This window comes from Rattus norvegicus, chromosome 10 (genome assembly GCF_036323735.1).
Source record: "Rattus norvegicus strain BN/NHsdMcwi chromosome 10, GRCr8, whole genome shotgun sequence".
Taxonomy (NCBI): Eukaryota; Metazoa; Chordata; class Mammalia; order Rodentia; family Muridae; genus Rattus; species Rattus norvegicus.
Window position 1 is genome coordinate 42,438,976 of NC_086028.1, and position 14,954 is coordinate 42,453,929.

The 14,954-nt window shown below is 50.3% G+C and overlaps 1 protein-coding gene across 9 annotated transcripts in view; it reads left to right on the top strand.

The window, feature by feature from the left end:
* Galnt10 (polypeptide N-acetylgalactosaminyltransferase 10) overlaps positions 1 to 14,954 on the top strand; it is a 146,397-nt gene that overhangs the window by 117,285 nt on the left and 14,158 nt on the right. For 5 of the 9 annotated variants that reach the window (XR_010055122.1, XM_039085107.2, XM_039085106.2 and 2 more), the window contains 3 exons: positions 6,795 to 6,980; positions 10,598 to 10,781; positions 12,911 to 13,028. Coding sequence is in view for 8 of the 9 variants with exons in the window: in XM_039085107.2 (XP_038941035.1) it covers positions 6,795 to 6,980; positions 10,598 to 10,781; positions 12,911 to 13,028 (488 nt within the window). In the remaining variant the exon portion in view is untranslated. Of the gene's footprint in view, positions 1 to 6,794; positions 6,981 to 10,597; positions 10,782 to 12,910; positions 13,029 to 13,119; positions 14,847 to 14,954 lie in introns of those variants that run through there. The other 4 variants (XM_039085109.2, XM_063268357.1, XM_039085110.2 and 1 more) reach the window with 2 other exon arrangements.

Genomic DNA, 14,954 nt, shown 5'->3' on the forward strand with positions numbered 1-14,954 from the left:
GTGTTCTCAGAAATATGGTCATCATAGCAACTAGGAGGATTGCAAGAAGCACCAGCCCCGGGGTAATAGCTGATGCGGAAGACCACTCCCTCAGGATCAAGCGTAGTGTCTTATCACTGAAGATTCTGGAATGTGCTCCAGGCTGAAGTTCTCTGAGAGTCGCTGTGGACCCATTGAGGGATCAGGGAAGAAGTTTGCAGGGTCTTCAAGCCCAGTCGGTTATCAGAGCAGGAACACAGAGGAGGCATGGAGAGAGTACATTCCAACGTGTCAGTTTTGAATGTCATTTCGGTGTCTATGTCTGTACACACATGTATCTGCCTGTGCAAGTTTGTTAGGGTTCATGGGATGGGGGAGGGGGGCTCCTGCGTATACATGTGGAGACCAGTGGTCAGTCTTGGGTGTCATTCCTCAGGTACCAGCCATCTTGTTTTAGGAGACAGGGCCCCTCAGTGACTCAGGTTAAGCTGACCAGTCAGTAAGTGTCAGGGATCCTCATGTCTGTTTCCCCAGCTCCGGGATTACAAGTGCCTGCTACCACATTTGACTTTCATGAATAGATCTTGGGGATTGAACTCAGGACCTTGTGCTTACTAGGTATATATTTTACAGACCGAGACATCTCCCAGCATCCCCTTCCCCAGAGACTTTCTGGACTAATCTTAACAGGAGTTCTTCAGAAACACCTTTGCTAAGCCACATCTGCATCACCATTTTCAGCCACGCAAGCAAAGGCTGGCTTTACAATGCTGCGTGTCCTGAGGGTCGATACATTCTGACTTTTATGAGCAGACATGGTCTGGTCAATGTAGAGCCCTAATGACCTCTCTCTGAAATCCCTCAGTATCTTCCCCAGCGGTGGTTCACTTACCTTTCCACACAGTGAATGATGCCCCCATGTATTGTCACTGGCCAGAGCAAACGAAAGCCCCAGGCCATCCTGGGGCTTGGAATTGGGCAACTGACCCATCAGGCAGGGTGGATCGAGCAACCGAGGAATGGAGAAGCTAGCTGTTCAGTCACGTGGTTACCAATGCCGGACAGCTGACCGAACGAAGCTTCTTACAGGACTGGGCTGATCCTTCGTTTCCCCATGTGGGGCACAAGGGAGGGTCATAGTGACTGCCTTCTGAAGTCTTGGGAATGAAATGACATTGTATAGCAGCATATCACACAGGGCTTCGGTACCCTAAAGGTCCGATGCTCCTGAAAATATTTCCTTTGGTGAGAAATACCTTCAGATCAAAAAAAAAAAGGACTGCATAGGATGTCTTCCACTGCCGGAGCCCTCCTCTTCCTCCAGAGGCTTCACTGGTGCCTCGGGGCACTCTGAAGTCGACAAGTAGACACCTCCGTCCCTGAAGATGAGCTCAACTTAGAACATGAGAAATTCAAGCCAAGCCAGGATGTCATGAGACCCGGAACACTCACAAGTACACAAAGGACAGCATCTACCACTTCGGTGGCCCCGGGCGGCCTGAGGACCAGCTGGACAGTGCTTGTTTTCCACCTCTGTGTCCAACCCAAGCAAGGGACATACAGATATTCCAGGTGCCCCCTCAGACAGTGTTTCTAGTTAGAAGCATCAGGCTTTGAAATTCAGGTAGAGTCCACATGGAAATTGATTTTACAGCTCAGAGCACCAAAGACTCCCAGAGAGCCAAAGGGAATTTGAGTCCGTCTTCAGCACTTAGCATGCAACTGTATAACCTCGGATCAGGAAACTTCTCAACATGAGACAAGGGTGATGTCCTGGGGCTGCTTCCGTGTGGTATTGACAAGAAGCCACGGAGAATTTGATGGTGACATGTGTAAGCTTCTGGCTTAGTGCTGAGCACAAAGGACACCCGGTGAGCAGAGTCCACACAGCCTGCCTCACTGAACTTGTGGTTCAGAGCTGAGGGGTGTGGGACGTGAGTCGCAGGGCACTGCCACCAACTAATGTGGCACCCACTTTGGTCACAGAGGTAGAGAAAGGTTTCTAGGCCTGGCGATGGATTCCGTTGGTAGAGTGTTTCCCAGTGTAGCCAATCAGTGAGCTCCAGTTTTGGTGAGAGACTTTGTGTCAAAAATAAAGTGGAGAGCGAGAGAGGAAGATGCTCAACTTCCACTTCCGGCACGCGCACACGCGCACACACACACACACACACACACACACACGTATGTTAATAGATAATTTTAAATGGTAATGAAAATTTTAAAGCAAAAACTTTGAGAAGGGCGGGGGAAGGGAAACAGCTAACCCATTAACCTGTCTCCAGCAGCCACATGTGGTCGAGGATGTTGTCTTTGCTCAGCCAGCCCTGTCCTTGCTGCCTGTCCTCGGCAGCCACGGCTGGTAACACATCAAGGTCTGCCTCCACCTACCCCTGGCATTCTCCATGTGACCAGTTTCTCTCCAACAGGCCACCAGCCAGTGGCTTCTAGCTTACCTTCACCCAGCGTTAACTGCCCTGAACCGAGTCAATGGCTTAGCAAATAAAAGCGCCTGCCATCGCACCTGACAAAGTGTGGCCAGTCACTAGAGCTCATGAGGCAGGAGTGAATCTTTCACACACACTCCGAGCTGACTGTGTACTCTGTTCCCTCACATAGTAGAGGGCAGGGGAGATGGGCATCGGATTGTGGATCAGGGAAGGGGGGAGAGGTGTAGGCAGTGAAAGGCATTTTATGACTCTGGAGTAATTCTGAACTGGGAGATAGTCCTGCCATGTTGACCTACTGTGTGAATCTAAGTCACTAACTGCTCCAGCCCTCTCACTTCCTTGTTACGGGGTGGTGTGAGTTAGAAAGTATCAGATGAGAGGTGACATCAGTCTCTGTAGACCTGGTGTTCTAATTTGTTACTGTTTGTTGAGCAAATTACATCTCTGCTCTGAGCCTTAGTATCTTCTTCTGTAAACAGGACCGCTAGATACTAGGTGTCCGAGGTAATGCGTGTGAAGCAGGGAGACCTGTGTGTGAGCCCGGCTCAGCAGGTGTCCCCTGTCATTGTCACCATGGTGACCATCGTCCTCATTTGCAGTTCCTTTTAGCTCCAAATCCTGAGACCTTCTCAGATGTCCCTGTGCAAGGAGACTGGCAAAATAAGGCAGCCGTGCTTTGAGTAAATACACCTCCTCATACAGACAGGAGGCAGTAATTGCCCCTAAATAATCACTCCAACTTTACCACGGGCTGTCGAAAGGCCCTAATTGGCCCATCAGTAACAAGCGCAGCCATCTGCATTAGGGTGATTTAGCGATGGGGCCCTGTGCACGTGAGGCTCTCAATGATTACATGGGCAGAGGTGATATTTCTCCCTCGGTGGGAGCACTGGCGTGTGGCACAGAAGATAATCTCACTCCTGAGTTAACAACCCACCGGTTGAATGCAGCCCCGATGCAGCAGTGGGCAGAGACTGGCTGTGAATTTCCTCTTTCCTCAGAGAGACTGTGCTAGAGGAACAAAAGCTTGGCCACGCCTCTTGCTGTGTGTGTGTGTGGGGGGGGGTCTCGCTGCCTGAGAGCAAACGAAACCAAGGCTTGCTCCTTTTGTGATTGTAGCCCCTCCCCAGTATATTTTTTCAGGTGCTCTGCCTTCATGATACAAGGCAACACAACCTGTGGTTCTCTTCATCCTGAAGAGGTTCTGGAATCTGAAGTCCATGTGGCCACAGCCCCCACCCCCTTAGAGCTGTTGTAAGTGGTCCCTGGGGTGACTTGTGTGGTTCCACAGGATCTCAAAGGGGAAGACACCTCTTACGACACACTTATTTTTCCCCTACCTCAAGGGGAAGGCCTCAGCTAACTTCCCAGATCACCTGTTCTGACAGACCTGACCTCTAGTTCATAGCTGGCAAGGCAAAACTAAAACAAAAAGAATTGAGGCTTGACTCTATTTTTACTTGCTATTGGGATTTTTTTGTTTGTCTGTTTGTTGTTATTATAAATGGTACCAGTTGTACATTTGTGGGGTTTCCATAAAGTCGTCTTTAAGAACAAGTATGGGTATGGAGTTACCTCAGTGGATAAAAAGTGCTTACTGTGCAAGATTGAGGACCGGAGTTCGAATCCCCAGAAATCCTGTAAAAAGCCAAACAGGGCTTTGTATGTCTGGGACCCTAGCTTTGGGGTATGGAGGCAGGTGGAGCCTTATGTCCATATTCGCAACTTTAATTTTTCAAAGCTTGCTTTTAATGATGATGCTTTAACCTCCCTTCTTGCCCACCACCCAACAGAGGTAGTGAAAAAGAAAGGATACGGGGCAGTGGACCTGCTTAGAAATTGTTCTTTGGAGCAAATCCAATCTAGGAAATCCAGGAAATCAGCTGTTCAGTTCACAGGTCCTCAGCGGCAGCTTAATCCACTCACAAACACGTCACGAATACACCAGCAGTCCAATTCGTTAGGGTCGGGATGGCAAACACAGACCAGCAGCAGTGGCACCACCTAGCAGGAACAGCTAGGCCTCTGCCGAATTGGCACAAGTCAGCAGGAGCAATTATGCCTCCAGGGCCAACAGGAACCCCAGGAGAAGTTCTCAACTGTGCCTCTCTCAGCGAAGCGAAGATCAGCAAAGACTCAAGACCAACAAGCCTTGCACAGCAACGCTCTGTAAGCAAGGCTCGCTCAGCCTCATCACTGCTCATGAAGTCCTATTTATATCCCTCCAAACATCACGTGTCCTCTGTGTGCCTTGCCTCAGCACATGCATCCAATCAGCCTTAGTCCACAGAGTCCCAACAAATGCAACTCAACTATGCAGTGTAAGGCAGACCAATACATGCTCGCTGTTAGCATGGAATCCTTCATCACGTGTCCTTTCACTTGTTTGCTAATCATCCCTTCCCGTGTTTGCCCCAGCAAAACACCATCCAACACAACTCACTTTCCAAAGATATTGTTCAGTATGTATATATGCATGCATGCATTCATTGTGTGTGTGCACATGTATGAAACACAAGTGTGCCATAGCACATGTGTGAAAGTCAGATCAAGAAACACGACTCTCCTGACATTTTCTTTTCTAAAACACCTCCACTATTCTGGGTCCTTTGTGGCCGTATAAATTTTAATAATGGTTTGTTGACTGTCACTTCTGCAAAGAAGACACAGTGATGCCAGCAGCTTTAATTTCGTGTCCCTAGGAACCACTGTCATATTCACCCCTGATCTGAGCGTGGGATGTCGTCTGTCTGTCTTGATGTTTCATGTTTTCCAACCATGTTTTGGGTTTAGGGGGTTTTTGGTGTGTGTGGTTTTTTGTCGTTAATGTTGTTGTTGTTGTTGGGTTTTTGTTTTGTTTTGTTTTTTTGTTTTTGGTTTTTGTTTGTTTGTTTTGAGACAAGGTTTCTCTGTGGAGCCCTGGCTGTTCTGGAACTCACTCTGTAGACCAGGCTAGCCTCAAAAATCACAGAATTCCGCCTGCCTCTCGAACGCAGAGATTAAAGGTATTCACCCAAAAACAAATGAACATCAAGAGAGACCAACAGAATGGCTGGGACTTGTTTTTATTTTATGTTTGCCTAAGTGTGCACATGTGCACTGTTGCATGCAGTGCCCTTGGAAGCCAGAAGAGGGCACTAGTTCCTCTAAAACCAGTAAAGCCTTTATGTGGGTGCTGCTGGACATTGGTCTGGGTCCTCTGCGAGAGCTGCTAGTGTTCCTAACCACTGAGCCATCTCTCCCACTTTGTCACATTCTTTAGAGTATTGTTTTGTTTTTGGTACCACCTAGAACTCACCCAGCCTCATCTGATCTTGGAAGTTAAGCAGGGTCAGGGGTGGTTAGTACTTGATTGGGAAACTGCCAGGGAATATCAGGTGCTGTAGGCTTTTACAAAATAAACTGTTTCATGTGTGCGTGAGGGGAGGGGAAAGGCATCATGGGTGCACCTCGGGGCAAGAGTGGGAAGGAAAGGACAAGGGAGTGAGTTTTCTTCTCCCATGCGTGTCCCAGGAACTCTGGTCATAAGGCTTTGAGGGAAATGCCTTTACCTGATGAGTCATCTCACAGGCCTGAAAGAAAGTCTTCAACACTTATTCAGGACAGCTTTCCCAGGCGTAGGGCAGAAATCCAGTCCATGTAGAGTAAACAAACAAGAAAAGCTATTGTATATGAGACCGACTGCTTCAGGTTGAGGGAAATGGTTCCCCCACACACACTCCTGTTTCCCCATGCATGTGTGTGTGTGTGTGTGTGTGTGTGTGTGTGTGTGTGTGTGTGTGTGTGGTGCCACCCACATCCAGGGTGTGGCCTTCCCTCGAAGACACACCTAAGTCTGTGTCTCCTAGGTGATTTTGAATCTAACCATCACACCCTGTCTTGGCTGCATGTTGCCTGCAGCCTGAGTACTCCCTCCCCTCCCCCATCTTAATTTTCCCCACCCAGGACTTATAGTAAAGCACCTTACCAGGTTGCAAGGCCATCCTTGAGCCTGTCGGTGTGACCAAGGGATGGATTACAGTGATTGGCTAAGCCTGAGCCACATGCTTCTCCCACTTACTCCAGGGGAAGGAGGTCAGTTGGATGGATGTAAGGGGACGGTCAGTCTCCTCAGGAAACGAGTCTTTCTATCAGGAAATGAGGGAACTGGCACTAGACAGGCATAAACACCTGCCTGGAACCCCACTCTTGCAAGTGATGTCTTTGTGTCCCAGCCCTGGTGCATCACTGGACCTCTGTGAGCCTCAGTTTCCCTATCTGTCTGAGGCCCGTGAGACAGTGAACTGAGAATCAGTGTCCAAACTGTGGGTCACAGAACAGTTCCCACGCAGCCACTCTGACCTACCTCTCTCCTCTGTCCCCTCACAGAACACCTGAAGAAGCCACTAGAAGACTACATGGCCCTGTTCCCCAGCGTGAGGATTCTCCGGACAAAGAAACGGGAAGGCCTGATAAGGACCCGAATGCTGGGGGCTTCGGCCGCCACCGGAGATGTCATCACATTCTTAGATTCACACTGTGAAGCCAACGTCAACTGGCTCCCCCCTTTGCTTGGTAAGGAGTGGGGTAACCCGGGTGTCTGGCCTTGCACTCCAAGGTGACTCTAATACTTCTTCTGCCTACCTGGCAGCACACCGCAGAACTCCAGGCTCCAGATGGGGCTCAGAGGTTCAGGCCTGTCCCCTTGTTTCATAGACTAGGAAAGTGTCAAGCTTCAGTGACCAGACAACTTCTCTCAGATTGTCCTAAGCCTGTTGGAGAGCAAACCAAAGCTTTCTACCTTTGAGAGTCAACTTATGGGACCTGGGGACATAGCTCAGTAGGTCGAGCACTTGCCCAGCATGCATGAGTCTCTGGGTTCTATCCCTGGTGTAGGACTGCATAAATCAGGAATGATGACACACCCCAGCACTTGGGAGGTGGAGGCCAAAGGATCAGAAGTTCAAAGTCATCCTCAGCTAAAGGCCACACTGGGATTCACGAGACGATGTCTTAAACAAAAGAACCAAATTGTGGTGGCTGCAAGGGAGGCGTCTTTATTCTAAATGAAAATAGTTACTGCTCAGCACCGATACTGTAAGCCAGAAAGGTTGCAGGGAAGATCACCAGGTCCCATAAGGGTGCACAGTTGAGATGCTTGGTGGCTTGCTTGTCCCCCCAGGCCGTTGGTGTCAAAGTCACCACATGTCAAGCACCAGAGTCTGTTGTTTTCCACAACTCCACACTGCTTCCAAGGTTCCTTTCCTCTCAGACGCCCAGGAGGGAAGCATGATCCAGAAACCTTCCACTAAAGCCTGTGGGTAGAGTGTGGGCATGAGGGACTTAAGGGTAGCAGAAAACCAGGACATGAGGAGATATAACCAGGCAGACAGCTAAGATAGGTGTTCAGTCAGGGCTTGGAGACACAGCAGGGCAGGGCCAGGGAAAGCTGTGAGGTTGCCACCCTCAAGAGAAAAGTGAACTCCATCCCAGGGGTCAGGGGTCAGACATGTATGACAATTGACCAAGCAGCATGATCCCCCATGATGCCCCAGTCAGACCCTCCGGCCCAGACGTGCAGATTGTGGCAGTCCAAGGAGCCTCGCTAGTTACATTTGCAGGCAGCTCCTGGTCCAGCAGCCACAGCAGTAAATGCCACTGTGAAAGTCAGCTACACACAGTCCCACAGGATAACCCAGCTGGGTTTCTTCCTGACCACGTCACTAAGAACTTACCGAACTATGTGCTTCTAACGGTCATGCCCAGGGATCTCACTGGGCTAAAAGGAAGACCAGAATGTCTGGTAAGCTGTATTTAATTAAACCAAGCAGTGGCCTCCATCTACCTCTCATTACCAGGGGGGAAGGGGGGAAGGACGGAAAGCCTTGGCAGCCAGCAGCACATTTGCAGCCTGAGAGGTGCAGCCGTGTAGAGGGTCCTTTTGTGAGAATGAGGTGGTGGACCAGAGTTGAGCTTGTCTAAACAGCCCTTAACTCTGTTTCCATGGACATGTATGAGGGCTATTTTCATCCTCCAAAAGGTGAGCATCCCCTCTCCCCTTTTTTTTTTCCTCCCCTCTTGTAGAAACACAGGAACTTCCACAGAGAGCCCTGCATGGCTTTTGTCTGTGAATCCATTGACACCTCCAGGCTTGGCTGGCTCTGCCCTCATTAATGATTAGACATTGTGGAGCCCTGAGGACTCTGCCTGGTGAGAGAGCGACTCTGAGTCGTCTCCTTTTTCTTCACTGTCGTCACGGTCCTCAAGGCCTTCAGAGTCCCTCTGAGGTTAGGCCACATCCGTACTTGGATTTGACCCACCCAGTTCAGCAGGCAAGCTTAGCAGTCTTACCTACATTCTGCGTGTAACAGAGAGGACATAGGTACTCCCAATGGCTGCTTTGAGTGTCCTGCAGTCATGGTCATAGAAAATGGGGAATACCAGCATCTCAGTCTTCAGAGACCCACAAGGAAAGCAAAACTCGGAGGCATCAGCCAGCCATGTCCACAGCTGCTCGATGAAGGGGTATTGATGTTGTAAGACTGGGCGTTCAGCTCCCAAACGAACACAGTGACACAGCCCACTGTCACCCAACACAGTGACACAGCCACTGCCATCCAGCACAGTGACACAGCCCACTGCCATCCAGCACAGTGACACAGACCACTGCCATCAAGCAGGGCCAACTGTCAGCCATCACTGGCACTGATCAGCTGTGGTAGTGAAATAACCACAGAGGTCTTGAATAATCAGAACAGGAACCCCTCTCTAGATCTTTCCCTCAAGGTCCCTAGGAGTCATGAAGATAGTCCCACACAAGGGAAATCTGTCCCCAGGCAAATGGGAGCCATGCACCAGGAGTTCTGACCCAGTGGATAAAGAGAACAGTAGAGAGGTAAAACTAATCCCAAGTGTTTCCAGCATTAGTCACAACACTGTCCATCTGGAGATACATGGTGCAAGTGGCATTTCTGTAACTCCATGTGTGTGTAGGCGTGTGTGTGTGTGTGTGTGTGTGCGCGCGCGTGTACTCTCACATCCTAAACAAATGCTCTACCTACTGCTAAGCTACATCTGCAGTCTTTGCAACTACTTAAACCATGTGTCACAGTTAGAAATGCAGTGGCTATCTCAACCTAGTACACAACTGTGTGCACACATTAGGGCTAAGCCATGCTTAGAATCTGCTGTCTCATGAATTGGGGGTAATGGTCACTGTTCTCCAGACTTGCATGCTTCTATGTGTGTACACATACACACCAACACACACAAACACACACACACACACAATTTCACCACTCACCTACCCACCTGTAGGTTATGCCTTTGGATTAAAAAACAGACACAAATGGTGTTTTGTGAAAAATTCTGTATGGCTTGATAGAATGTGGGCCCAGCCCTTGTCTAGCCCTCTAGGGCCTGAATTATTGAACATGACCCATGATCCTTGACCCAGCACAGCCCATCTGCCCCTCAGGGCAGATCATTGACCCCACAGTGGTCCTCCTGAAGCAGTCAGAGCTCCCTGTGGGAATGACATAGGGTGGCTCAGACCAGCACAGTGACTCCCAGGGTTGAAAGAAACCACGACATGGACTGGGTCAAGGCCCCATTTGCTGTTTCGAATCACCCCACCTATAGCATTCCACGGGTGACACACTGCCTGTATACCTTCCAGCTTGGGGACTCAGGACTTCCAAGGCATGTCTGCTCCCTCTTGGACAATTTTGTTTAAAAACTCAAGCTGAATTCTCTTACTGATGATCACAGCTATGGGTGCCCATGAGTAGTCAGGGACAAACGGACACTAGGGAACTACCTGACTGCTTTTAGCCATGAGTCATGATCAGGGTTTGGCAATTAGGCCCATGGCAAGGCCAGAGTAGAGGTCCACGTAGAAGAAAATCTGTATCTGTCCACGGCAGAGCCATACCCTCACAGTCTGTGAGTGGACATTCTCAAATACGGCACAATCTAAGCCTTTTAACAACCTCGGAGGCAGACCCTCCCACCCCACTTCACAGAAGAGATCCTGGGGCTTAGAGATGTTGTCTAAGGAACTGCTTCCTACAGTGCTCGGTCTGAAAGGTAGCCATGGTCATCCCCAGGGATTGTTCAGAGTAAGTGCCCTACAGAGCAGGAACAGCCTTTGGCTGCTCCCTCCACTAATGGATGTCTCTCCACCACCTCAGACCGCATCGCTCGGAACCGAAAGACCATCGTGTGCCCAATGATTGACGTCATCGACCACGATGACTTCCGGTACGAGACACAAGCCGGGGACGCCATGCGGGGTGCCTTTGACTGGGAAATGTATTACAAACGAATCCCAATCCCTCCAGAGCTGCAGAAGGCGGACCCTAGTGACCCATTTGAGTAAGTACAACTGGCCTGGACTCATACTGGTGGTGACCAGGGCCCCTACCAACACACCGGGAGTCTTCACTTATCCTCTTCCAGTACAGGGGTCCCAGGGTCCTGAGCCCACTCAGAACCCAGCACCAAGAGTCTTAACAGCTAAAAGTATCTAGTTCTCTGGACCCCTTTCTTCATCTCAAGTCTTGGACGTCCCACACATACCGAGCCCTTTGCCAAGCAACCATCTTCCAAGTGCAGCAACTGTCCTAGACCACCCAGAGTGAATATCACCTCACTGAATGTCACAGTTCATTCCTAGGAAGGCAGGGTTTAGGGTCAGCGATTTGTTCCTGGGGCCAAAAGCCAACTTCGATCGAAACCAATGGCTCTGAACCATCCCACAAATTCCCTGGGAGTGAGCCCTGCCCCCTTTGAAGGCTGAGGTGGGGACACCGAAGTACTTACTTGCAGGATAACCTGTGGTGTGTCACACCCTTAGTAATGTCCCAGGGATCCCCCCATCCACCTGCCACAAGGAAGGTGTCTTAGTTAGGGTTTTACTGCTGTGAATAGTCACCATGGCCAATGCAAGTCTTATAAAGGACAACATTTAATTGGGGCTGGCTTACAGGGTCAGAGGTTCAGTCCATTATCATCAAGGCAGAAACATGGCAGCATCCAGGCAGGCATGGTGCAGGAGAAGCTGCGAGTTCTACATCTTCATCTGAAGGCTGCTAGCAGAATACTGGCTCCCAGACAGATAGGTCAAGAGTATTAAAGCCCACACCCACGAGGCCACACCTACTCCAGCAAGGCCACACCTCCTAACAGTGCCACTCCCTGGGCCAAGCATACACAAACCACCACAGAAGGCTTAGGAGTTACGTGGTGAGGTGTAGCCTGAGTCCTGGAGCCAAGCAGGGACATGAAGTCTACCTCCACGCATGCTGGTTTGAAGGTTTGGATTTTCAACAGACTGGGGCACAGCCATCCATCGTAATAGAATTTCACGTAGCAGACGTTAGGCAGCTGCTGCTCCATGCTGCCCTGTGCGAGGCACCATGGTTTCCCTGGATCCCATCATGCCATACCCTGACTCTCTTACACCATGCCACACCTCTGTCCACCATGTCTGTGCCTTACTGGTGTGGTCCCGACCTCCCCTGCAGCGTTTTCCCTCAAGAAGCCTCTTGGGTTGGGGATTTAGCTCAGTGGTAGAGCACTTGCCTAGGAAGCGCAAGGCCCTGGGTTCGGTCCCCAGCTCTGAAAAAAAGAAGAAGAAAAAAAAAAAGCCTCTTAAACACCTTTTCCTCTGAGCATCCTTCCTTACTCCCTATCCGTGCCTCCTTTCTCCCCCTCAGAGCTGGAAACAGACACAGCCTTTGCCTTCCTTAGTGCTCTTGTCCGTACTCCCCGTAGGTGGCCTTTACTATTTATCCTCCATCTGTCTCCTGGATCCCAATGTGCCAAGGCGACTTTACCACACAGCTATCTCCCGAAGGACAGTGGTTTGTCTCCTGACCCCTCCAGCACCTGCTTCATGAGTGGCATTCAGTGATGAATGAATGAATGAATGAATGAATGAATGAATGAATGAATGAATGGACGAACGAACGAATAAAGTCCATCCTTCCTCCCAGAGTAATCGGAAGGATTGAGCTGGAGTCTGTGGCAAGTAGCAAGCATCTGCTTACTCAGCGGATCCTCAAAGGACCCAGGTGCTTGGGTTCTGGCCCAGAGGCTGCTACTGTAGGCCTGGCGAGGGCCCAGTAGAGCTGTGTTATTTTTCAATCTCTCTAGAAGGTTCCGCAGCACATACACACTAAAGACAACGGTCCAGACCCTGTAACTAAGGGGAAGGCTAGAGACGTGTCTGTGATGCCGCTGCAAGGCCTGTGGGGAGGAGCTGCTGCTCCTGCCGCAGAGTTCACCTCACAAATACTCTCAGGTGTTAATTGCATCAAGGGACTGGGGATCCATTAGGTTAAAGTGTAGTGGTTTATGAGAGGATGTGGCAGGCAAGAAGGCCAGGTCCCTGCCCATGAGGCCTTGGAGTCCCCAGCAAACAAGCTCAGTTTCCGGGGACACCATCAACCAGGAAGCAGGCCTTTTGACTATGTCCTCACACCATGCCTCTTCTCCAACAGGTCTCCTGTGATGGCCGGAGGGCTGTTCGCTGTGGATCGGAAATGGTTCTGGGAGTTGGGCGGATACGACCCTGGCTTGGAGATCTGGGGAGGGGAGCAGTATGAGATCTCCTTCAAGGTGAGTCCTCGTCTCCTGTGTGCAGCTGCCGCGTGGCCTCTCTGCTTTTGGAGTAGAGAAGTCAGAGCTGGCTAGCCACTCTCCGTGGTAGGGGCAGTGAGAGGGATCTTCAAGCCGCCCGGTCGCCCCATTCAAGCATTCGCTTCTCCTCAGCATGGCAAAAGGCCATGCCAGAGCTTCCCACCAGCATTCGGAGGATGAAGACAGACAAGCCTAGCCCTCGGGCCACGCAGCCTCACAGATGGTCAGCCTCACCTCCCTGGTCACCTTTTTAAGTCCTCCCTCTTGTGTGTCACGGCATGAGTCGGTGTGGACCACAAGGTGGAAGCCCCCGTGGAGGGGTTGGAAGATCTCCATCCAAGTTCTAATCCCGTCAGTCAGCAGCGTTGACTTCCAGTGGCTTTGATCACTTGTCCAAGCTTTGCCTCCTCAGCTGAATGGGAGACTCGTACCCCCTGCCCCACCCCCATCTCGGCCCCCACCCTCCACACACACATACAGCCTAGGACCCAGGAAGGTTGACTACCATGACTAGAAAGTGCTTAGCACAGAGCCTGGACCACAGCCAGAGATTAGTGGCAGACAGACACTGCTAAAGATGGCATGGATCAATATTTACTATCGCCTGTGGATTGGTTTGGAGCCAACGAGCTGACCGACAGTTACTACTTAAGCAACTAGTTTACCACTTGGGATGTGAGTGTGCATTCTACTCTGTATTTGTGGGGTTCTGTTCCGGCCCTGAGGAGAAGACTCAGCCTCTAGGAGGGAAAGAATAGGTTGTCCTATACTCTTGAGGTCCATGAGGACCAGTATCAAGGGCAGGTGAGATGACTTATGGGTCGGGGCACTCACTGACTGCCAAGCCTGATGACCTGAGTTTCACCCCCAGAACCCACATAGTGGAACCCACAAGTCATCTCCTATATGTATGTCATGACACCTGTACGCACATGCGTGTGTGCACACACATGCACACAGTGATAGATAGAACCAGCATTCAACATGAGCAGCCCCTGGCTGACAAGTTCCCAACTCATGGAGACAACCAGCACCTTTACTAGGTTGAGTGTTGCGCTTCAGTGCAGCAGCAGTCAGATGTGAAGCGCTGTGGTGAACGACCTCAGGGCTGGGCCCAAGTGGTACACATCAGGTCCTGGCACTGCCACCTCCAGCGGCTGTGTGGTCTCAGCCCACGATGCTTCCCCTCACTGAGCCTTAATTCCAGCTTCCCTCAAATGAGGTTAGTGGTTATGTGGCTCTCAGCGTTGTTGGAATTAATGAGACCATGCTTGCTAGGGGCTATTTAATAAGAGTTCTAAAAGAAACATTATCATCATCAAGTCATCAGGATCATCTACAGGACCAGCTGCTCAGTTCAGACCTAGGGAATACAAACGGCTCCCTAGAATTCCGCGCAAACATTTCTCCAGTGTGATAGAGACTAGTCTACATCTTTACGGACCTCCAGGTCTTTGAGAGACCAGCCTCCCGAATAAAACTAATGTTGGGGGTTGGAGAGATGACTCAGTGGTTAAGAGCACTGACTGCTAGGGGTTGGGGGTTTAGCTCAGTGATAGAGCGCTTGCCTAGCAAGCGCAAGGCCCTGGGTTCGGTCCCCAGCTCCGGAAAAAAAAAAAAAAAAAAAAGAGCACTGACTGCTCTTCCAGAGGTCTTGAGTTCAATTCCCAGCAACCACATGGTTGCTCACAACCATCTGTAAAGAGATCCAATGCCCTCTTCTGGTGTCTGAAGGCAGTGACGGTGTACTCATATACATAAAATAAATAAATATTTAAAAAAAAACAAAAACAAAAACTAATGTTGGTATCAAGGGATAATGCCCCAGAGTATTTAGCAAAAGATTCAGCACCAGCCAACCGGGACGAACGCTCTGTAACTGCACTACTCCAACCCTGATAGAGA